The sequence below is a fragment of the Spodoptera frugiperda genome, chromosome 22, assembly GCF_023101765.2.
Source record: "Spodoptera frugiperda isolate SF20-4 chromosome 22, AGI-APGP_CSIRO_Sfru_2.0, whole genome shotgun sequence".
Lineage (NCBI taxonomy): Eukaryota > Metazoa > Arthropoda > Insecta > Lepidoptera > Noctuidae > Spodoptera > Spodoptera frugiperda.
This window is the reverse complement of record NC_064233.1, coordinates 2,428,113-2,451,835: the sequence shown is the minus strand read 5'-3', so window position 1 is coordinate 2,451,835 and position 23,723 is coordinate 2,428,113. Positions and strand designations below refer to the sequence as shown.

The window sequence follows — 23,723 nt, the reverse complement described above, 5'->3', positions numbered from 1 at the left end:
GGCGCCCTCTACTGACGGTCCCATTCATATCCACCTTGTATAATAATATATTTCTTTCGTAAATCTGCTTTCATCCATCCTTTCTTAACACGATCGATACGTTTAAGTAGTTCGGCGCTCTGATTGGTCAGCTACAATTTATCAACCAATCAGAGGTCTAAGCGCGGTACCTAATGTCTCGAAGGTGTTGTTATAAAAAAAACTTGCATTAGGCCCTTAGACGGTGAGCACAAATAGGACCCAATAGGGCAAATACCCGTCCCGTTGCCGCTAACTTCTAGCGGGTTACCGGGGCTCCGGCTTGAGGAGTAGGAAGATTTTATGTTTAAAAAAAAAATTGCCCAACCGAGTTTTTCTCCTGTGTCGTGGGTGCGTTTACAAACATACAAGTTCACATACATATGACATCTACACCCCAAACAACAATTTATGGATCACACAAAGAGAGTAGCGGGTTCGATTCCCGCACGGTTGCGCCGCTACACGTTGCGCGACAGCCGGTTGCCCAGCCACCGCGCCAACCGTGCAGTGAAAACAGTGCAGTCAGAAATAGGAACGGGGTGGTTTTTAGTTAGTAAGAGTCTGACACAGGACACTCCCTCACGCTTCGCCCAAAAGCCCAACCACACCCTTCTGAAAAAGAGTTATTTGTATAAATAAAATACAACATTGTTGCTAGCGTGTATTTCTAAATAAATTCATTGATTAAAAGTTGAGATACGAAGGTGACAATAGTCGTAGGACGGACAGCTATGGGCGACATGCTTCTATCCACTTGCGTGTCGAAAATGTCCCCTTTTTTAAAACAATACTTTTTAAAAGTTAAACGTGATATATTCGGTTTCGATTTTTTCCTCTTTGGTACTATGAGATCATCATAATCTTGAATCATTGCGTAATAAAATGCTTTGAAGAAGGGGATTATCACCGACCGGCCCCAAAGCAACCATATAGTTAGGAATATGGCAGAAATCATACAAACTTGTACGACCATGTAGAAGTAGTATGGGTAGAAGATGGGGCTCGGCGATACTGCTCGTGTGATCTTACATATACAGTATTGTAGGAGCATCATGTAGACCATCAGTTGGTTGCCCCCCTCACACATTTGCACGCAACACTCCCAAAATTTCGACCCCAAAACATATGGGAAGCAACATATATCGAACCACGTGTTCCCACCCCCCACTTCGTCGGTCTGTGTAAAGAACTTTTCCCCCCTAACATCGTCGCAGCGGAACGGTTTCTGTTCACTATTTCGCTCACACATTTTACTGAAATTTTTTCTCAGTAAATATTACTGCTCAGCAGTATAATTTACTTTTTTGCGTATGGCAACCCTTGCTGGCTGTCTTATAATTTTATTGTAAACCGATGAAATTTATTCTACGTAGATATCTGAAAGAATGAAATATGTATTACAATTACAAATATAACTAAATCCTATCAGTCATAAGACGTCCACTGCTGAACATAGGCCTCCCCCAATGACTTCCAGATAGGCTGGTTGGAAGCGACCTGCATCCAGCGGCTCCCTGCGACCTTAATCAGGTCGTCTGTCCACCTTGTGGGTGGACGTCCTACGCTGCGCTTGCCAGTACGCGGTCTCCACTCGAGAACCTTTCTGCCCCAGCGACCGTCGGTTCTCTGCGCTATGTGTCCTGCCCACTGCCACTTCAGCTTGCTTATCCCCTGGGTTATCTCGGTGACTTTTGTTCTTTTGCGGATATCCTCGTTTTTATTCGGTCTCGCAAAGAAACTCCGAGCATATCCCTTTCTATAGCGCCCTGAGCGACCTAGAGCTTCTTTGTAAGGCCTACAGTGAGAGACCACGTACACATAGAGATACTATGATTATCTGGACACAGAAAGCGGGCGGGAGCCAAAGGTGACGACCCCACTAACTAGTTAAGCTTCTCTTGACCCTCTACACATGTTATTTATATATTATTTTCAGCCATGGTCGTCCCACTGCAGGGCAAAGGCCTCCCTACCTTCCTTCCACTCGTCTCTATGCAAAGCTTTCTGTGGCCAATCTTTACACATGTACCAAAGTTAAAATTGTATACTTTAAAGAATGCAATACTCGATCCTTAAATTGTAACATTTCATAAAAACTACACATAATTTAATTGACTTACAATACTCTTATTTAAAGTCCGTACCTATAAAACTTAATCTAGCTATGATGATTTAATATAATTATAGTTGGACTAGTTTAAATTAAAACGATTAATTAAACTTTTGTAAAATAAGAAAATTAAATCCATTCAGACATTATCATGACAGAAAGATTACGATTGATCAAAGAGTTAATAAGTATAGGGATTGATGCAACAAAGAGTATTTATGTAAGTAGTTGGGCTTCTATCAAACAGTTCGTATAATTGATCCAAGAAGGAAATATAAGAAAGAAAGACTCTCTAAACGCACATTAAACGTATACCTAAATCGATGCTAAGACTTTTTTAACTACTAGTTTTGGGATTTGAATATTTATTAATAAAAAATTGTCTTTAATTCATTTTCATAATTCTCGACGCGACTGACATAGTTAATATCCTTTTATTTAATCATTATTAATAAGGAAAAACAAATACAACTCGATGTCGATACCTTTGCCTACATGAGTACAAAAAAGACATTTTTGTCTATTCCATATTGACATGACAGCTGATAAATTGACACATGACACTTCTGAGCTTGTCTATGTTTGACCCTGGGTCCGATTTTTAATCTGTAATTTAGTTCCGTGTTGATCATGGTGGGGTGAAGTTTCGCAGTTTTTCTAAGCAAATAAATTACGTATTATTAACGTAATAATTATGTTACGGATTTAGAAAATCGGACATCAACTGCAGGATTTTGCGTAATCCATGTTGTATCAAGGATTAAGCACAGGTATTTTGTTTTTGAGCTATATTTTAAAAGTGAAAGTTTTTCGTAGTTTGCAAACTATTTTAAAGTTATGTTTTCTGTTTATTGCAAGTGAATTGATACGCATTTAATGATAATAATTAGACGTAGATTATTGATGATTAAGTTGGTTTATTTATGTATGTTTTATTGTAAGTTAAACTGGTTTTATCGACCTTTGAATTAACTTGAATCGAGTTAAGTTGTCGTCAACTTAGCCTTGGTCGCTTTTGTCGTCACATTGTCCTTTAAAGCAGTAGGTATAAAGAATGTAATACTTCACAAAGTTAAATTTAGAACACTGCTTTTTGTCACGTAAACAATTTTTTTCTATAACTTTTATTTCATTAAAATAAAATATGATTTTAAAGTTGTATACTGTATGTTTATTGTTTATACTACTTTTATGATTGATATTTAAATTCTTCCTGTTTGTTTAAATAACACTTTCATATGTATTTTACTAGAAACACATTTTTGATTTTATATTTTAGAAGGTATATTGAAGTAAATATTATAATTTAAAAATAAATATTTTTCTCATTAGTCAGTTCTAAGAGTGGTTCAAATGTGTCTTGTCACATCGTTTAACTTAATTAATTAATGGGCCGCTGTCTTATATGGGATTTATATTTAAATTTTATGAAATGTTTATGTTTCCGTCAATAAGAATCTTATTTGTAAAAGAAAATGGTTAAACAATCTGATGCAATAATTGTGATCAAGGAAAATAGATAATATGATAGAACACCTTTTAATCTTGTTCATTTTACATATACATAGTTATAAAAATTATATAATGCTTTGTCTGTCTGCTTACGATAATCTCCAAAAGTATTGAATAATTTTTTATGCTGTTGCCGCAAGACACAGTTTTTATTTAAGTTAATAAAGTTTAAATGCCGTGAATAGAATTCGAAGGCTGAATAGGCACAGAAGAGGGGTGAATAGATGTTGGGAAAATATTCTAACATCTATTCACCCCCTAATCCTGTATGTATATCTATTCACCCATTGAATTTTATTCACCCCGTTTTACATTACTGCAATTTAAAAGAAGCTACATTTAAGTCTTTGACTGCCAATAAAAAACTGTTGAAGGCAAATCCTCCGCTAACGTCGGTCACCGGTGACCACCACGGCATTAAATGTGTTAAAAACTTAATTTTAAAATGTCATTTTTCATTTTCCAGATCGCTCACCCACAAAAATGGTCACAAAAATATTTTTCACGTTGGCAACTTTATTAACATATACAAACTCTGAGTATATACCTCCAGGGCCATTGTACCCATGCCCCAAAGACTCCACCACCACTCTCTTGTACCCTTGTGTCTGTGAAAAAGGGTCCGACAGTGGTCTATATATAAGATGTGAAAATACAGGCCTGGCAATACTAAGTGTCGGGCTTGGCAACATTGCTGGGTTGGGGTTGCCAATTGAGAAATTAGTGCTGAATGAGTGTAAAATTAGTGAGTATTTTATAATTTAGCTTAATACCACATTTTTTATGATATAGTTAAGCCAGTAAAGGAACATCCTGATCACCTGAAGGTAAGCAATCGCCCATCACCTCATTCAATCACCTGAAACACCAGAGGCGTTACAAGTGCGTTATGAGTGCGTTGGCCTTTGGGCCTTTTAGGCATTTGAGCGTTGCTCGAGGATTGAAAAGTTTGGGAAGGGGGATAATAGGGCCTTCGGTAACCTCATTGACACAGCGATACACAACGCAACCGTTGAGGCGTAAGAGGCGTGGTCGAGCCGGCCCATGAATCATGGCTAGCACTATTATACACATATGAAATTACACTTTTAAAAACAAGTAATACATACAAAATACTAAAAACTTTTCTGTAACGTTGTGTTGTGTGTAACAAACCCTTTTTTAAAACAGTACCAATATCGGTTCAGCCAATCGTGAGATGATCACAGACAAACATACGCACACACATACATTACAAATCAAAGTACCCACACTTTTCTTTGAAGTCAGTTAAAAATGATAAATCTAAACACATTTTCCTCTATTTTCCAGCGAACCTCTTCGGCCCTCTATTTCACAGATCTACAATAAGAGTGATAGAATTCATTGACACTCCCATCAAGACTATAGACCAGTATGCCTTCGCCGGAGTGAATAGGACTCTGCAGGAGCTTTATATGACCAATACTGCAATTGAGGAGTTTCCTAAAGATGCTTTTATGGTAAGTTGTTATATCCGGAGCTGCGGACTACCTAGCGGGTTTACCGGGGCTCCGGCTCGAAAAGCAGGAGAAGGAACGGGGTGGTTTTTAGTCAGTAAGAGTCTGACACTCCCTCTCGCCTCGCCCAAGGCAAGTCATAGGATGATTTTCCCCCCTCAAAAACAAAAAAAAAATGGTGAGTTGTTATAAGAAGTTATCATGCCAGTGGGGTAGACAGAGGTGTACTATATACAATGTAACATACGCTTCACACCCATTTATGTTATGAGTGCTATGTAAATTAGTGAACGATATTTAAACACGTGATTGTATTCATGATTAGAAACACCTTTTCCAAAAAAACTTTTTATACTCATTAGTTTTATTTTTATCAGGATGGGGATTAGGTATCGAACCTAATCCCCTATGTTTGGTGGTCGTATTTGGCACTCCTTAAAATATAAGGTGTTTCTTTATTTATTAGCTGGTAAACATGCAGACTTATCACCTGATGGTAAGCAAAGGCCGCCGCTAATGGACACTTGAAACACCAGAGGCGTTACATGTGCATTGTCGGCCTTTTGGGGGTTAGGAATCTAAGGGTTGTTTGGGAATCGGAGATTGGGAAGATTGGGAAGGGGGTTATTGGTTCTCCGGTATCATCAATCACACAACGCAAGCGTTGTATCACGTCTGTTTTCTGTGAGGCCGTGGTATCACTCCGGTCGAGCCGGCCCATTTGTGCCGAAGCATGGCTCTCCCACACGTCTATAAAGGTACCTAGTTATTTGCATAATTAATTAATCTTGGTTTCTTTTAATTTCAGATCCTAGGAAACCTATCAGTGCTTTCAATAGACGGACACAAAATGACCAAGTTGGGTAAAGACATATTCGTGGGTAGCGAGGCAGCTGGCAAGTTGGAGAGGTTGCATCTGACAAACGGACTTATAGCTGATATGCCACCAGAGACATTTCAGGTAAACAACACTTCTTACTAGCTTCTGCCAGCAGCTTCGCCCATGTTTCCGTGGTGGGTTTCAAACCGCCTTGAACCATGTTACTAGGGTGCCCAATACCCCTCCTTTCACATCTAATGCCGCATACCCCATCCCCTATCCTGCATACTCCATCCTCCACCCCCATCTCCCATCCGTAGTCTCTTATCCCCCATACCCCATCCCCCATCCGTAGTCTCCTATCCCCCATACCCCATCCCCCATCCGTAGTCTCCTATCCCCCATACCCCATCCCCCATGCCCCATTCTCCATCCCCCATTCTCCACCCCCATCTCCCGTCCGTAGTCTCCTATCCCCCATACCCCATCCCCCATCCGTAGTCTCCTATCCCCCATACCCCATCCCCCATTTTCCATCCCCCATCCTCCATACCCCATCCCCCATGCCCCATTTTCCATCCCCCATCCTCCATACCCCATCCCCCATGTATCCGCATTAAAGATTTGGGTTGAATTTTAATTTAAACACTTCGTTATTTTTGTTACAGGTATTGAAAAAGCTAAAAAAGCTGGACTTGCACGGCAATAAGCTGGCGACACTGAAACGGAACCAATTCAAGGGACTAAGGGATACTGAAGTCTTGGATTTAAGGTAAATATAGGATCATTTAATTTTTTTCAAAAAAAAAAATCTAGACGTTACCCCACATTAGGATTTTCTCCTGTGTCGTGGGTCCGTTTACAAACATACAAGTTCACACACACATCACACCCAGACCCGAAACAACAATTTGTGGATCACACAAAGAATTGCTCCGTGCGGGAATCGAACCCGCTACACGTTGCACGGCAGCCAGTTGCACCGCACCAACCGTGCAGTCAATATTTGGAAAATTACATTTTTTTTTAACGTTGACAAGTCTGCGTTTGGCCGCCAACCCGCTTACTGCCAGAACGGCGAAGCGAAGATGTGGCCGAGGATGGAACACACAGACTTATTTGACCTTGAAAATACCCGGGTTGTATTTCTCAGGAAATCGATCCTTCAAAGTCAAAGTACTTGAGAAACGCCAAATTGAATTGTCCGTCAGTCTGTCTCTTAGTCTCAAGTTAGGTGCTCGATCCAAAGTGTAGATTCCTATGGAGAAGAACGAGCAAGAAACTCCATAGGTTACTCTTTTTCAATCTGGTTCACAATACAATTAAAATGATATATTATATCTATTTTTCAGTTACAATAGTATTACAAAGCTGGACGGCAGTCATATAGGAGACCTGACCAAGTTGGGATGGTGTAATGCAAGCCATAATCAAATTGGTGAAATACCGAGGTAAGCACCATTCTACCATTATTTAAGGACTTTAAAAGAGACTATGACCTCTGAGTTTGTTTCGGCATTTCTTCTCAGAGTAGTCGGATAGGAAATGCCGGCCTCATCTAGCTATTTAAGAGATTGACGTGTAAAAGAGTTACATTGTAACCTATTTGCAAAATAAATATCATTTATTTAAGATTTAAGATCTCATATTCCTTTAATTTTTTTCTTAATTCTGTATGCATACACATGTTTGAGCAAATAAAATGTCTTATTCTTATTCTAAAGCACTTGAATATTCATTAGCTGCAGACTATCTAGCGGGTTTACCGGGGCTCCGGTTCTAAAAACAAGAGTAGGAACGGGGTGGTTTTTAGTCAGTAAGAGTCTGACACTCCCTCTCGCCTCACCCAGGGCAGGAGAAGTCTTTGGATGATTTTCCCCCCTTTACAAAACGGGGACATAAATTATATAATCGTGTGAGCGTCTATTAGGGGAGGGGTTTGGCAAAAAAATCATGAGGGGCGGGGGATTTTTTGTCCAGCATTTTAAACCTATAAACGGGGTGAAGTGTGGGTTTTTTCACTTCTTATTATCACACTATATAATATCTGTGTGTGTATATAATGTGAAAGTTTGCTTGCTTGTTTGTCTGTCAATCACACTGAAACTACGGAACGGTTTTTGATGAAATCTGGTATACCGACAAGGTATGAGCTGACTTGGGTTATAAGATATCTTTTCTTTTTATCTTATCTTTTTATCCCACGGAAACGCGGGCGAAGCTCTTGCCAGGAGCTAGTGACTTAATAAAACAAAAAAACTTCAGTATCTATTTCTTTGTTTCTTATATAAATGCTACACCTCTGCCTACCCCTTCTACTGCTAAACGCTGTGATGTTATATTACAGAGGCATGTTCGCCAGGAACACGGTAATCAAAGTGGTGCATTTGGACAACAATAAGATTAAAAAACTGGACACAAACAGCTTTAGAGGCATGAGATTTTTGAGGTAAGATATTATTTATATTCCTTGTATTTCAGAAGCGCGGTACATTTTGTATAGGAAATTGTATAATGCTGTCTTAGTTATAATATCGAAATCCATAAAATTTAAGAGTTTAAAAACTCAAAAAGAAGTTCAATCCAAAATTTTACAAATAATAAATTTTTGGAGCTTACTTTTTAAGAGTTGATTTTCATGTAGGTATTATAAATGGTTAAATATTATAAATGACTGTCTCTTTGGCCGAGTGGTTGCAAGTGCGACTGCCGGGCAAGGGGTTCGATTTCCGGGTCGGGCGAAGTATTGTAGGGCTTCTTTCGGTTTAGTAACACGGAGTCTGGAATTGTGTCCAGTATATGGCAATAGGATCACACCCCTGTTAAATGGGACTTTTAATATAAATGGTGAAAAGTGGTTGTTCATTGGACAGTGGCATGGCGTGCCGTAATGTGCACCTCTGCCTACCCCTTAAGGGATAAAAAGCGTGACGAAAGATAGATAATATTATAAATGGGTAAGTACGTTTGTCTGTCTCGTTCGTTCTTGAAACACCAGAAGCGTTACAAGTGCGTTGCCGACCTTTTGGGGGTTAGGAATTAAAGGGTTAAGGGTAAAGGCTAAGCAACACATACATGTAGCGATTAATTTTCATATTATTATACATGTATAATTTTATTTTCCAGACGTCTCTACCTACAAGACAATCAGATATCAGACGTCGGTCGCGGCACATTCTCAGCCGTCACAAGAATCGGTACCATTGATCTAGCGAGGAATAAAATTAAGAAGATTGACTTCCAAATGTTTCAGCAGGTTAAATACGCTGAGGTGAGTGTTTTATATAAGGGTGCACGGTTGGTGCGGTGGCTGGGCAACTGGCTGCCGCGCAACGGGTAGCGGGTTCGATTCCCGCATGGAGCAAGTCTTTGTGTGATCTACAAATTGTTGTTTCGGGTCTGGATGTCATGTGCATGTGAAATTGTATGTTTTTAAACGCACCCACGACACAGGAGAAAATCCTAATGTGGGGCAACGTTTTTTTTTAAAAAAAATTCACTTGTTAGTCGTTAGTCATTAGTCATTTAGTCACTAGTCATCATAGTCAATGATAAGCGCCTAACGCCCGATTACTCAAACGCTACTCAATTTTAAGTTGTACTTAAATATCGTGCTATCTCTGTCATTTTATAAAGAATTGATAGGGACAGAACTAGTTTTGAGAGCGTCTTAAAATTGAGTAGCGTTTGAGTATTCGGACATAAGTTTCATTAGTTTTAACTAAGTGACTTTCAAGTCACTACTTAATACACTTGGGAGCAAATAAACGGAGCCACTAGCAATTATCATTTCATTTTAAAGAATCCTCGAAAGTAAAAAAATACATTAGTTTTTCAACCAAATACTCTCATTTTAAAGGTAATTTAATTGCTTTTCATACGACAAGTCAGTCGTCACAAGTCACTTAGTCATTTAGTCATGTATATGTATACAGACATACATATTGTTACGCCTTTAAGCCCCGAAGGGGTAGGCAGAGGTGCACATTATGGCACGTAATGCCACTATACAATGTACACCCACATTTCACAATAACATTAAATTAAATAACTCATCTTAAAAATATCACTACGATACCCTAGTAAGTGGTCTCGGCTTTGACTCCCTGTTTGACCAAACCCTAAATAAAATCAAGTACATATTACTAATTAAATCCTTTTTTTTTTTCAGTTAATAAACATGGCAGAGAATAATATAACTATAATAGAAAATCAGGCGTTTACAGACTTATACCAAGCGATAGTGAATGTTTCACATAATGCGCTATCTACTATAGAAACGGGGGCGTTCCAAAATTGCAATAATATGACTTTGCTCGACTTTAGCCATAATAATCTGTCTAAAATCAGCCCTAGGGCTTTCGATGAAAACAGCTATGCGTATCATTTGCAAGTGTCGCATAATGAATTCGTCGATTTTTCTCAGGTAAGTTGTTTTTTTTTTGGGTTGTATGTTTTCGAGGTTGGTCGGAGCCCTTAGGTTGTATGCTCGAAAGTAATCGAGTGTTCTCGTAAAGTGTATTTTCTTTGAAATTTGTAAATGGTTGTGTGGTTGCCATTGCGACTGTTAAGCAAAGGTTCTTGGGTTCGATTCCCTGGTCAGCCAATAAATAACTGTTTTTTTTTTCAACTTTTCGAACAGTTTATATTACAGTGTTCCCCAGTAAATAGGCTCAGGTTCGGTTCCCTGGCTGGCAAAAACATTATTGATGTTTTTGTTGAAATCTTAACATTGATATAATGATAAATGGTTCCAGATTCGATTCCCAACTCCTTCAATATGTTTAATAACTTAATGTTTTAATGTCTTTTTTTATATTTTCAGATACCAATCCACAATATGACAGGCATACAAGTGCTGAATGCGTCGTACAACAGAATCGAATCTATACCAAAGTTAGCGTTCCCGAAACTATACGAACTGCACACAGTCGACTTGTCACATAACAACTTGAGTGAAATATTCAATGCGGTCTTCCAAAATTTGTTTTCTATAAGGTAAGTCTAATTTTTAGATTATTTTATTTATGTACGTATGTATTTCGTTGATACAAAGTTGTTTATTGTCGAGTGAATTGTTTAGGGTTTGATCCTTTGACAGTCTAAATGTGATTGCTAAGTTAGGGTCTCATGTTCGATTCTCTGGTGGGGCAATATATTGTTTGATGCAGTTTTTGAATATTTTTTTTAATAAAATAGTTTTTTTTTCTGGGATATAAAGCTAATCTGATGATAAGCAATCAGCGTCGTTCATGAACACCCACAACACTAGAGGAGTAACAAGTGCGTTGCCGGCCCTATAAGGGGTTAGGAATTTAAGGGTTGTTGAGGATTCGGGGATTGGGAAGGGGTGTAATTGGGCCTCCGGTAACCTCACCCACACAACGAAACACAACGCAAGCCTTGTTTCACGTCGGTTTTCTGTGAGGCCGTGGTATCACTCCGGTCGAGCCGACCCAGCAGTGCCGAAGCATAGCTCTCCCACACTTAAAATTTTATATCAGAAAGTATTATTTTTTACAGATTTCTGAACCTAAGCTACAACTCAATGGAGGTGATCAAACCCGCGACGTTCGGTACAATACCGACAATACTGGAACTGGATCTATCGCACAACAAACTGACAGACGTATCGCGCGGCAGTATGGCCAAACTAGTCAGCTGTCGATTGATCGATATGAGCTACAACTATTTACCGAAGCTCTTCCAAATACCTATCAGTTTGGGGTGAGTCGCATAGTTTTTTGTTTGTTAACCATCTGTATACTTCTCGTGGGTGTCATGACTAAGATCTGAAGAGGTTTAATGATATGTAATTCAGTCATTCTGTAGTTCAGATTTTCAGATATTCCGTTATTAAGTCATTCTGTAATTAGGTTGGTCCGTAAGTCAAGCGTTCTGTAATTGTGTTATTTGCATTTGAATAATCGTTTAATTTAGTCCTTCTGTAATTTGTCATTCTGTTGTTAAATCATTGTGAAATTTACTTCTTCTGTAATTCTGTCATTCTGCAATTGAATAATCTTATAGTTAATCCTTCACTAATTCTGTCATTCCGCAATTGAATAATCCTGTAATTTAGGCATTCTGTAATTTTTCGTTCTGTAATTTAGTCATCCTGTAATTTGTCATTCTGCTATTGAATAATTCTGTAATTTAATCATTTGGAGTAAGCTAGTCACAAATTCGAATTCGAACTCAAAAAATCTTTCTTTTCCAGCGAATTAAACGTAGCCTACAACAACTTAACAGAAATAAAACCGAACACATGGCCGACAATGAACGCGCTACTGCGGCTCAACTTCTCGGCCAACATGTTGGGCGACTCGTTGACTGGCGACTCGTTCTCCAGCCTGTTGACGCTGCAGTCGCTCGACCTGTCGGCCAACGGGTTGACTAAACCTCCGTGGGAGGCCTTCAGCACGTTGACTAGCTTGCAGTATTTGTATATGCAGGTTTGTGAATTGTTATTTTAGTGAAATGTGTGGGATTTTGATTCGGTTTGGTAGTAAGATTGGGAAGGAGAATGGAAAAATATGAGGATACATTAATAGAGAAAAGCTTTACTAGTTTCGAGTCACAGAGGGAATAGGCTGCGCACGCTGCTCATGATGAACTGTCCTTCTGTGACTCGAAACTAGTAGAGCTTTTCTCCATTAATATACTGAGTCAACCATGACTTTTTTAATGTTACGGACATGTGGCGCGGTTGTTATAATGCCGCATTTGTAAAGAGTGTTCAAATTAGCTCAAACGGACAAGCGCACTTTTTGGCTTACCTACTGAGCCTATTTCGCTCATTTTTCGTCTATCGTCAGCCAAGATGGGCAAGATGATAACAAATATGTGGTTTAAATTAAATCATAAGGAACCATATATATAATATGCTGGAGACTGAAATATATATGATTGAGATCGAGACGAGAACTGAGGACAAATTAGTTGTAATTAACGGGAGAAATAGGGAATCTGGGAATATGAATAGCACGAGAACTTAAGAACAACTACTATGCTTCATACTAACATATTATTCGCATATTTCACAGGACAACAATTTAACAGAGCTGAGTAGATCAGCGTTCGGTAACCTACCGACGATGTTCAAGCTAGACTTGTCGCGCAACCAGTTGACAACAGTTGCGCAACGCTCGTTCAACGGCATGCAACAGTTGCTCGACTTGTCGCTCAGCGGCAACATGTTGAAACATATACCTAATGAGGCGTTTAAAGGATTGGTTGCTTTGAGGTATGTAGTATTTATATGCAACGTCACGCCTTTTATCCCCGAAGGTAGGCAGAGGTGCACATTACGGCACGTAATGCCGCTATACAATGTACACCAATTTTTCACCATTTGTGTTATAAGTCCCATGTAATAAGGGTAAGCCTATTGCCAAATACTGGGCACAATTCTAGACTCCGTGCTACCACTAAGAAATTTTTGAAAGATTGAAAAAAGCCCAGTAATGCTTTGCCTGACCCGGGAATCGAATCCGGGACCCCTTGTCCAGCAGTCGCACTTGTGTCAGTAGTAGTATTAATTTTAATTTAATATACTACAAAATTTACTTTCGGTTGCTGCAACGTACCGTGAGTTCGATTCCCGTGCGAAACAATTCTTGATGTGATCTACAAATTGTATTATATTTATTAACATCAAAATGAAATTGAATTAAGAAATCAAAGATAAAGTAACTTTTTATAAAAAACGTAATTACATTACATACGTATTTTGTGTTTCAGGAAATTGGATTTATCGCACAATTATTTGGAAAAGATTGACAATAAGACGAATGGTCTGCTGGACGACTGCCTGTCTCTAGAGAAGGTAAACTAACCATCATTATTATAAAGTTTAAGTGTGGGAGAGCCATGCTTCGGCACGAATGAGCCGGCTTGACCGGAGTGATACCACGGCCGAGCAGAAAACTGACGTGAAACAACCACAGCGTTGTCCCGTCCCAATCTCCGATTCCCCAACAACCCTTAAATTCCTAACCTCTAAAATTATTTAAAATGTTTTTATAGTTTAATTAAAACAGGAACTAAAGTTTTAATGTGCACTTTAACATAACTGCTAAAAGTGCCATTCTATGGGCCAGTTTCCAATAAAGTTTTAAAACTGCTTTTATAATTATTTTTTAAATAAGTACGGACTTTAGTTAAAACGTACCTTATTAATTAGATATTTTTACATTCAACAATTCCAGGTAATCCTAAGCCACAATAAATTCGGTTTTCTAACGAAGAAGATGTTTCCCGCGAGTCCCTGGATCCCGTACAGACTGCAAGAAATTGACCTGAGTTACAATGAGATACCTGTTCTCACACACGACATCACTTTAGGAGCTAAGAAAGTTACGAAGTTGAATCTAGCTGGGAACTTCATCAATGATATTCGTAATAGTAAGTGTTTTTATAGTTTATTAAGACAAAAAGATATGCAGATTTCAAAAATAAAAAATTACAGATTGACTGAATTACGTAATAACAAAATTACAAAAAAGTCAAAGCATTTATTTCAATTAATCCTAAATAAGGCACTTTTGAAACGTCAAATTGAATTGTCCGTCAGTCTGTCTGTCAGTGAAGCTAGGTGCTCGTTCCAAAGTGTTGCTTCGAATGGAGAAGAACGAGCAAGAAACTCCATCGTTACTCTTTTCAAAAAATGTTTTTTACAATATCTCTGATACATTATTTACAGAAAGATACAATTAGGCATGATTGAAATAATTACAGACTGGCAATTATGTAATGACAAAATTACTGATAGTTAAAATATGGACAAGATTTCATTACAGAAGTATATAATTACAGAATGGCTCAGTTACAGTATGACTGAATTACAAAACGTTACATAATACATAATTATATCTGTTTTTGTTTCCAGATGTCCTAGGAAACCTGACATCGCTACAGATACTAGATTTATCACACAATAACCTCAAGGATTTAGTTTCGAGGTCTACAAGTAAGTATTAATTATTTTATTTATTTACACAAATAAACTACAAATACAAAGACTGCCTCGTTGGCCGAGTGACTGCCTCGTTGGCCGAGTGACTGCCTCGTTGGCCGAGTGACTGCCTCGTTGGCCGAGTGACTGCCTCGTTGGCCGAGTGGTGGCAAGTGCAACTGCCGGGCAAGGGGTCTAGGGTTCGATTCCCCGGGGCGGGCGAAGTATTGCTGGGCTTTTTTCGGTTTTTCGAAATTTTCTTAGTGGTAGCACGGAGTCTGGAATTGTGCCCGGTATATGGCAATAGGCTCACCACCTATTACATGGGGCTTATAACATAAATGGTGAAAAGTGGGTGTACATTGTACAGTGGCATTACGTGCCATAATGTGCACTTCTGTCTACCCCTTCAGGGATTAAAGGCGTGACGATATGTATGTATGTATGTATAAACTACAAACTATCGCGTGCGCGTCCTTTCGCATGATTAGCTGTTAGCAGCGAGTCGCCCGTGTTATATTAAGACTAGTAGGTATTTTAGAACTTTACTTATTTTATTTTGTTGTTGTAATAAGAATAAAACTAATGATTATACAAACAAAGTTTCTTCGGGAAAGTTGTATGTAATCATGAGTACAATCACGTGTTTAAATATCGTTCACTAATTACTAGTCACCATATATACACTATACTACGCTGTGGATGCGTTTGGCTTCCACCAATCATTTTCATTGTTATACATAGCATAGCACCGGTGGAAACGAACTTATACTCGAGCTACGCATCTTCCTCGCACAGCTACATAGCTTAGTATCAGTAGAAACAGTCACATAGTTTCACAGCTTAGCTATTACATCTTCGTAGCATAGCTACATAGCACATCTCTGGTGGAAAAGCATTCTTAAAAGCAAGATTTTATATATTTAATTGTTTTTCTTTATTTTACAGCGGAAATAAAATTCTCATTACCGGAGAATATAACAGAATTACACTTGTTCAACAATTCACTACAAACTTTGCCTACCCCAAATATAATAGCGGCGAAACACTTAAAGTTATTAGATTTGAGAAATAATGAGCTAATTAGCTTCGAGCCTGAGTTGGTTAAGAAGATTATAAAGGAGGGTACTGTTATATTGTTTCAAGGTAAGAGTGATCATTTTGGTGGTTTTGAGTTAGGTTTTGGGTGTGTGGGGTTCGATTCCCGGGTCGGGTAAAGGGTTATTTGGAGATTTATTTATTTAAATCCAAATGCAAATTTACAGCGAGAGCTAAAACACTGACTGCCAGACAAGGGGTCTCGGGTTCGATTCCCGGGTCGGGTAAAAGTATTACTGGGCTTTCCCGTTTTTCGAATATTTCAGGAGTCTAGAATTGTGCCCAGTATATGGCAATAGGCTCACTCCCTATTATATGGTACTTATAACACAAATAGTGAAATGTGGGTGTACATTGTACAGTGGCATTACGTGCCGTAATGTGCAGATACACTTCTGCCTACCCCTTCGGGGATAAAAGGCGTGACGTTGCATATACAAAAACGTCTGTCTGTCAGTCAGTCCTCTATTGAAGCTATTTGCTCGTTCCATATTTTAATCTCTATTTTCAAATAATATTTATTTTTTATTTATTTATTACACTATGGAAGACTTACAGCTATATAAAAACTTAACAAAAGAGAGATTTCATAGACAACATAAATCCAATTACAAGTCCTCACTTATAGATATAGAATAGAAATTAGAGGTTATGTGAACACACGCAGTTTTTTTTATATAATATCTTTGAGCACACACATAAGTAATGTGCTATCTTTTAACAAAGACAGTTTTACACAATATAACAAAACACATATTTACAGGTAACCATTTGAAATGCGACTGTTTCACGCGCCCATTGAAGCACTATTTGAACCACATGAAACCATCTTCTCTAAGAACAGATGAAAAATATCAAAACCTCACTTGTTCCGAGCCAACAACGCTCGAAAACGAGAATTTATTATCTGTGGACGAAGACAGATTATTGTGCACTGGCAACACTGAGGTTGACAATAAAATTATGGAGTATAGCAACACTGATGCGGAAAGTGCTTTCGATTTTATCAACGAGCCGGATTTGGCTTTCCGGGATATTCAATAGTAAGTGTTTTTTTATTTTATTTTGGTTTATTATGTCATTTAATATCATCAACAGCCTATAAGTGACCACTGCTGACCAAAAGCCTCTTCTCACACGGAGAAGGTTTGAGTATTAATCACCACGCTTGCTTAATGCGGGTTGGTGTTTTCAAACTTATAATTAGAAACTATAAGCCCAGGTTTCCTCACGATGTTTTCCTTCACTATTCGTCAGTGGTGGCTAAATACATATAACTCGGAAAATGTCATATTGGTACTTGCCGTTGGTAGGTTTCGAACTATAGTAGGTCCAATTTGAATAAAATAAATTATTTTTGTGTTGGATAGTCCATTAATCGAGGAAGGCTTATAGCCTATAAAAAATCACGCTATGACCTACAGAAACCGAACAGAGCGGGTGAAACCGCGCGTCAGTATATGTGCATCTTCAAATAAGAATTTAAGTTGTATTCATTACACAATTCATAAAAAATATTTCAAGAACAATTATTTATATCATATTGTATCAAGAGGTAGCTAATTTCGTCCGATGAAGCAAGTCTTCGGTAGTATAGTGGTAAGTATCCCCGCCTGTCACGCGGGAGACCGGGGTTCGATTCCCCGCCGGAGAGATTCTTTTTGTAGCTTTTTTAGGTTTTTCTAGCGTTGTATTTTAATTTTCTATTATAATTTGATATTAATTTTGTTTATTTATGTTGATTTTTTATGATTTAATGTTTTTTTTAAATATTGTGTATTGAAAAAATTTTACAGTAGGCTTAGTGTTTTCTAATAGGTTCACCTAGCTAGCAGCATAGGTAGGTAACCTATACCTATAGCTCATACATAAATCACACTTAATATTATAAATGAGAAAGTTTGTTTGTTTGGATGTTAGCATGTATGAGAAGCGGGCTTTAAACCTCCGGGACACTACGACTACCTACCTGCCTACCTCATTATGTGAATAAAAGGCGCTATGTTAACACAGTAGATCTTAACAGTTATGAATAGAATTAAAAATAGTTTTAAAAAATTGTAAAACTTTAACATATACTAAAATGGACTAAAAAAAGTAGTTAAGTCAAAAATATGTACGTGTTAAAAATTGCAAAAAGAATCTCTCCGGCGGGGAATCGAACCCCGGTCTCCCGCGTGACAGGCGGGGATACTTACCACTATACTACCGAAGACATGTTACCATTGACGAAATTAGCCATTGCTTATATTTTATACAGTAACCATGCATATCAACCTACACCTTTTTGTTAACTTTCTTTATTAGATTCTCAGCTTTGTAGTTTTGATATAAAGTTGAAAATGCTATGACAGACTTGGGGTAGGTTAATCTGCTTGTATATAATTATTCTAAATATTTTTTTGTTGCAACAGTTGTGTCAATATTTAAAGTTAGTATGTGTATAATAAAATTAATATGTTTATTGAAGACTAATGTTATGTTAATATACTTTTATTAAAGTTAAAGGTCAAAGCATTAATTTCAATTAATCCATAATAAATAATTAAGATATACCTATGTGCGTTTGGATTCCACCAATCATATTCATCAGCACAGCACACATAGGTTAGTATTGGTGGAAACGGACTCAGATGACCTATGTTTTTGATATGGAAAGATGCGTGCTTTGGGTGTGTGCTATATGGCTTCTCTACTAGCCATCCACTATCACCAGAGATGTGCTATGTGACTATGCTACGAAGATGTAATAGCTAAGCTGTGAAACTATATGACCGTTTCCACCGATACTAAGCTATGTAGCTGTGCGAGGAAGATGCGCAGCTCGAGTTTGCGATGTATCGATAGTAGGGAAGCCATCCATAGCACACATCTTTCCATACAAAAAACATAGCTTAGCTGAGTCCGTTTCCACCAGTGCTAAGCTATGTGTACCAATAAATATGATTGGTAGAAACCAAACGCATCCACAGCAACATAGCATAGCACATTTCTCCGGAGCTGCGGGCAACGTAACAGGTTACCGGGGCTCCGGCTCAAAGCAGGAGATGGAACGGGGTGGTTTTTAGTCAGTAAGAGTCTGACACTCCCTCCCGCCTCACCCAAGGCGGGAGAAGTCATTGGATTTTCCTCCCTCCAAAAAGAAAGCATAGCACATTAAGAAAAAAGCACCATTTTAACAATTTTTCTTCTACCCCACAGCTCCCAAACATCAATATACGTACACTGGTTCATACCATCAAACGAAGACATAGCCGACTTCATTCTATACCTCAGAGACAGCGAAAATAAACTACTATACTCATCCGACGTCGCTTACAATTTACGCTCTTTAACCATCCCTATAGAAGAAGACCTAAAAATCTCTTTACAAGATAAGAAAAACCATGAAATTTGTATACAGGGGAAATACTCTAATAACGCGCCAAGAAAATGGCATCCAAGTCAGTGTCAAAAGGTGATAGAAGACTTTAATTCTTGGCCCAGAAAACTTAATGTGGATAAAAGAAGACTTACAAAGAAGAAAGTTAAATATTCTTGGTTCGGTAACAATGTTTTAAATCTGGTGAGTGATTCAATACTGATTACGCTGTGTATATTCTTGAGTGTATGTTTAAAATTAACTGATGATTTGTAGATTTATTTTTGTGACAATTTTTTATTGTAAAGTCCGTCTTGTAAATTGTTTTTAAAATGTTAGACACGTATTTAGATTTACTGCCGCATTTAGAGATGTTTAATGGTTACTTAAACTATTCCTTAGTAACGATTTTGTATTGAAAACAATTGCTAAGGACTGGGTTAAGTTATCATTAAATGACTCTGAGTACGGCGGTTAGATTGCCTCGTTGGTCGAGTGGTCGCAAGTGCGACTGCCGGTCAAGAGGTCTCGGGTTCGACTCCCGAGTCGGGCAAAGTATTGTTTTTTTCGGTTTTTGTAATGGGATAAAAGGCGTGTCATATTATTTATTTTCGCGCAGAAACAAATACTTTCAGCGATATATTGATTTGAAATATGTATAATCTCACGTCACTTCTAACTTTTAAACTTTGATTCGTTTTATCTAAGTATTGTTATCATATATGACAAAATAAAAACATACGTGTCTAATATTTTTTCATTACCTAACTGACGGACTAAAGAGATTTTTAATTTTCATACCCCGTCATCATCCCTATTATGGCATGGGGGGGTAACTATGGATCCTTAGCTGATTTTAAATATACGTTCAAAGTATAGAAAAGAAAATGGGATGTTTTTGAGCAGTCAAAAATAATAGTATTTTTTGAAATATATTTTTTTTAAGAGAATGCATATTTTGGTGTCGTATTTTTTTTAAATATGAAAATCTTCCGTCGCCTGTACTTTAAGTCATTTAATGGTTACTTAACCCAGTCCTTAGCAATTGTTTTCGGAACAAAATCGTTACTAAGGAATAGTTGAAGTAATCATTAAATGTTTTTGACTACGACATATTTTTTTTTCAATAATTTTAATGTATTCATTAGTATGAACAACTAGCAAATCCGGCAAACTCCGTTTCGCCACCAATTGATTTTAGGTGCTTTCCTGCTTTTCTCTTGAATTTCTTATTAATCTTTGCTATAAACCTCACGGAGCCCGAGACCTTTCCAACGAATGCCAAACCGTGGAAATCGGTTCGTGCGTTCTGGAGTTATAGCGTCAGGAAGGAAAACCCGACTTATTTTTATATTGTAGATATATTTTTGACTGTAAAAACATCCCAATGGTTTTGATCACAACGTTTTCAATTTGAAAAAAAAAAGTAGAAATGATGTTGAAATTAGATAGGTAAAATGTATTTAAGTTCGTCATCTAGATATACAATGTGATAGGGGTGAGACTTCTAACCCGTTAAGGCTGAGTTCTACATCTAATTTTATCGACAAAAGTCGGGGGTCGAAGGGGTCGAATCCCCTCCCCATAAAAATTATGGCTATTTTAATATTTTTTTTTACTTTTTTTTATATCAAAGGTTGTATGCGTCGTAGAAACAAAAAAAAACGACAAACGGTAGCTAATAACCTTGGCTAACTAATTCATTACTTTTTTCATATGTTTGATAATGTTTTGGTGAGAAAAAAAATCATTTGTGAATTATTTTTACCGAAAAAATCACTATTTTTCAATATTTTCAATTAGGGGTTCAACCCCCATATTATTTTTTTGTCGATAAAATTAGATGTAGTACTCAGCCTTAACGGGTTAGAAGTCTCACGCCTATCACATTGTATAAATGTAAAAAAAATACACAATTTTTTTCTTTTTCTCCATTAGTAAAAAAAAATCCTACTTTTTCTAGACACACAAGAATATAATTTCTTTTCCCGAATTATTTCTTTCATAGTATTATAATATAATATCTAGTTGACGAACTAGTGGCCAAAATAATAACTGAACCCAATCTTAAAACATCTGGATTGAAACTGCTCATTTTTTAAATGTACACAGTATTTGTGTTGTGTGAGTGAGGTTACCGGAGGCCCAATTCCCCCCTTCCCAATCTTCCCAATCCCCGATTCCCCAACAACCCTTAATTTCCTAACTCCCAAAAGGCCGGCAACGCACTTGTAACGCCTCTGGTGTTTCAAGTATCCATGGGCGACGGCGATTGCTTATCATCAGGTGATACGTCTGCTCGTTTACCATAAAAAAGTATATGACATGCTAACGTGGTGTTACATTGTATGTGCACCTCTGCCTACCCCTTCGGCAGAGGCGGATTTAATCAAAATAGCAGCCTAGACAAGCGCATCATAAAGTTGAAGTCAAAGTTATTTATTTCAAATAGACCAGGAAGGCACTTTTGAACGTCAAAGCAAATTTAATAATATGTATTAATAACGTCTGTCTGTCGGTCAGTCCTCTAGTTGCTCTATTTGCTCGTTCCAAAGTGTAGATTCCTATGGAGAAGAACGAGCAAGAAACTCCATAGGTTATTATTTTTCAATCAGATTCACAATACAATTCTTGGTTACATTGTTTCGTTGGTTCAAGAGGCGCCCGTATTTTGTTTGGTCACTCTTTAGGCGCCTGTTTCTTGGCGCCCTTCTTCAACCTGGCGCCCAAGGCACTTGTCTCAGGGATAATACGGCCCTGCCCTTTAAGAAATGTTGTGTATATAATTATGTATATTTAAGGTAAGCGTCCACAGGCCCGCATCGTACGCATTCCATATGACGTCATCAGTACGCATCGCATGTAGGCATTGCCGATGATGCGGTCCGTACGATGCGGATCAGTGGACACAGTTGTATGAGTTTCTATACAAGACAAACTAAAATCCGTTGCGTACGATGCGGGCCTGTGGACGCTTGCCTTTAATGTGTGATAAATTGTATAATTATTAATGAATGATCTTCACAATTTTAAGCTTTAAAAAAATTCTATACTTTTTTTGTAAATATTTTTTTCTTTTTCATGAATCTCAAAATAATGACTATTATATAACTGCTTACCTCCCTAAAGGGATGAAGTAAGTTGTGTTATTTTTTTAATTTTTTTTTGTATATTGACTTGTATTAAATCTAATATGTGATGTAAAGAGCTCAAAATATAATATATTTTTTTATATGTATACAAAAGTTAAAAAAAAATCATGTATTTTTTTACAATATAAGGACTAAGATGTCTCCAGTGATTACGATTATCAAGGGTTCGAAACCCAAGTTGGGCAAAGTATTATTAATATTTTTGATTGTTTAACTTTTTATTAAAAAACATGGAATTCGAAATTAAGCCCAGTGTATAACAATCTCACCCACTATTACATGGGACTTATAACATAACTGGTGAAAATTGGGTGTTACATTGTATATAGGGTGACTGGTAATTAGTGAACGATATTTAAACACGTGATTGTACTCATGATTACAAACAACTTTCCCAAAGAAACTTTGTTTGTATACTCATTAGTTTTATTTTTATCACAATAACAAAATTTCGCGCGTGATTTCGCATGGCAGCTGTTATCAGCGAGGCGTCCGCGCCCGTGTTATCGGAAGACTAGTAACTAGTAGATATTTTGGAACTTTACTTTGTTATTGTGATAAAAATAAAACTAATGAGTATACAAAAAAAGTTTCTTCGGGAAAGTTGTTTGTAATCATGAGTACAATCACGTGTTTAAATATCGTTCACTAATTACCAGTCACCCTATATATGCACATCTATCTACAAAAAGACAATTGTTACTATTTTAAGATTCTTTTGTATATAGTCAGAAATCGAATCTCTATATTATACATTCCAATATGACCAATTTATACGAATTTTATATACATATTTTTGACATTTTTTATATGTATAATTGTAAGGAAAAAATGAAAGTCCGTCCGAATGTTTTTATACAATTTTTACTGTAATAAATAAATAAAGTTACCCTTATATAATAATAAATGCATTTTCATTTCATAACTTAACTACCTATAATTAGAAATTCTAATTAGATCTAGCAATAAATAGCCTATTTCTAAATTAATTATTAAGTTATCGGCTTACTCACGTAACTGTTTGAACTTTGAATATGTCGTATGACTGAAGAAAGTTATAATAAAAATATTTCTAAATTCTTGTAAAGGATTTTAAAAAGGGTGGTGACGACAGAGTAAATAAAAATGATCACCACCCCTACTCTTTACGCGGGTGTCTTACACCCGACCAAGGGACTACATTCTGTGTATATTATGGATGCAATAAATACTGAC

General features: G+C 37.3%; 1 protein-coding gene, 1 long non-coding RNA gene and 2 other non-coding genes across 4 annotated transcripts; 2 read left to right on the top strand and 2 right to left on the bottom strand.

Annotated features, from left to right (window-relative positions):
• Positions 1-669: 669 nt before the first annotated feature.
• On the bottom strand, positions 670-2,334 carry LOC118280122 (uncharacterized). Its single transcript, XR_004784078.2, has 2 exons — positions 2,142-2,334; positions 670-1,398 (listed from the first exon to the last, which is right to left on the bottom strand). It is a non-coding gene; the product is annotated as an uncharacterized LOC118280122 (long non-coding RNA).
• A 400-nt stretch (positions 2,335-2,734) lies between these two features.
• Positions 2,735-22,931, top strand: LOC118279961 (chaoptin). Its single transcript, XM_050702510.1, has 19 exons — positions 2,735-2,901; positions 4,110-4,388; positions 4,955-5,124; positions 5,930-6,082; positions 6,610-6,713; positions 7,294-7,392; positions 8,289-8,390; positions 9,068-9,212; positions 10,113-10,367; positions 10,767-10,939; positions 11,465-11,668; positions 12,162-12,396; positions 12,988-13,187; positions 13,685-13,769; positions 14,152-14,347; positions 14,832-14,912; positions 15,846-16,043; positions 16,759-17,038; positions 19,197-22,931. The coding sequence occupies exons 1-19, from the start codon at positions 2,877-2,879 to the stop codon at positions 19,630-19,632; spliced, it is 3,420 nt and encodes a 1,139-aa protein (XP_050558467.1). The 5' UTR covers positions 2,735-2,876; the 3' UTR covers positions 19,633-22,931.
• On the top strand, positions 17,578-17,649 carry Trnad-guc (transfer RNA aspartic acid (anticodon GUC)). Its single transcript has one exon. It is a non-coding gene; the product is annotated as a tRNA-Asp (tRNA).
• On the bottom strand, positions 18,139-18,210 carry Trnad-guc (transfer RNA aspartic acid (anticodon GUC)). Its single transcript has one exon. It is a non-coding gene; the product is annotated as a tRNA-Asp (tRNA).
• Positions 22,932-23,723: the final 792 nt, after the last annotated feature.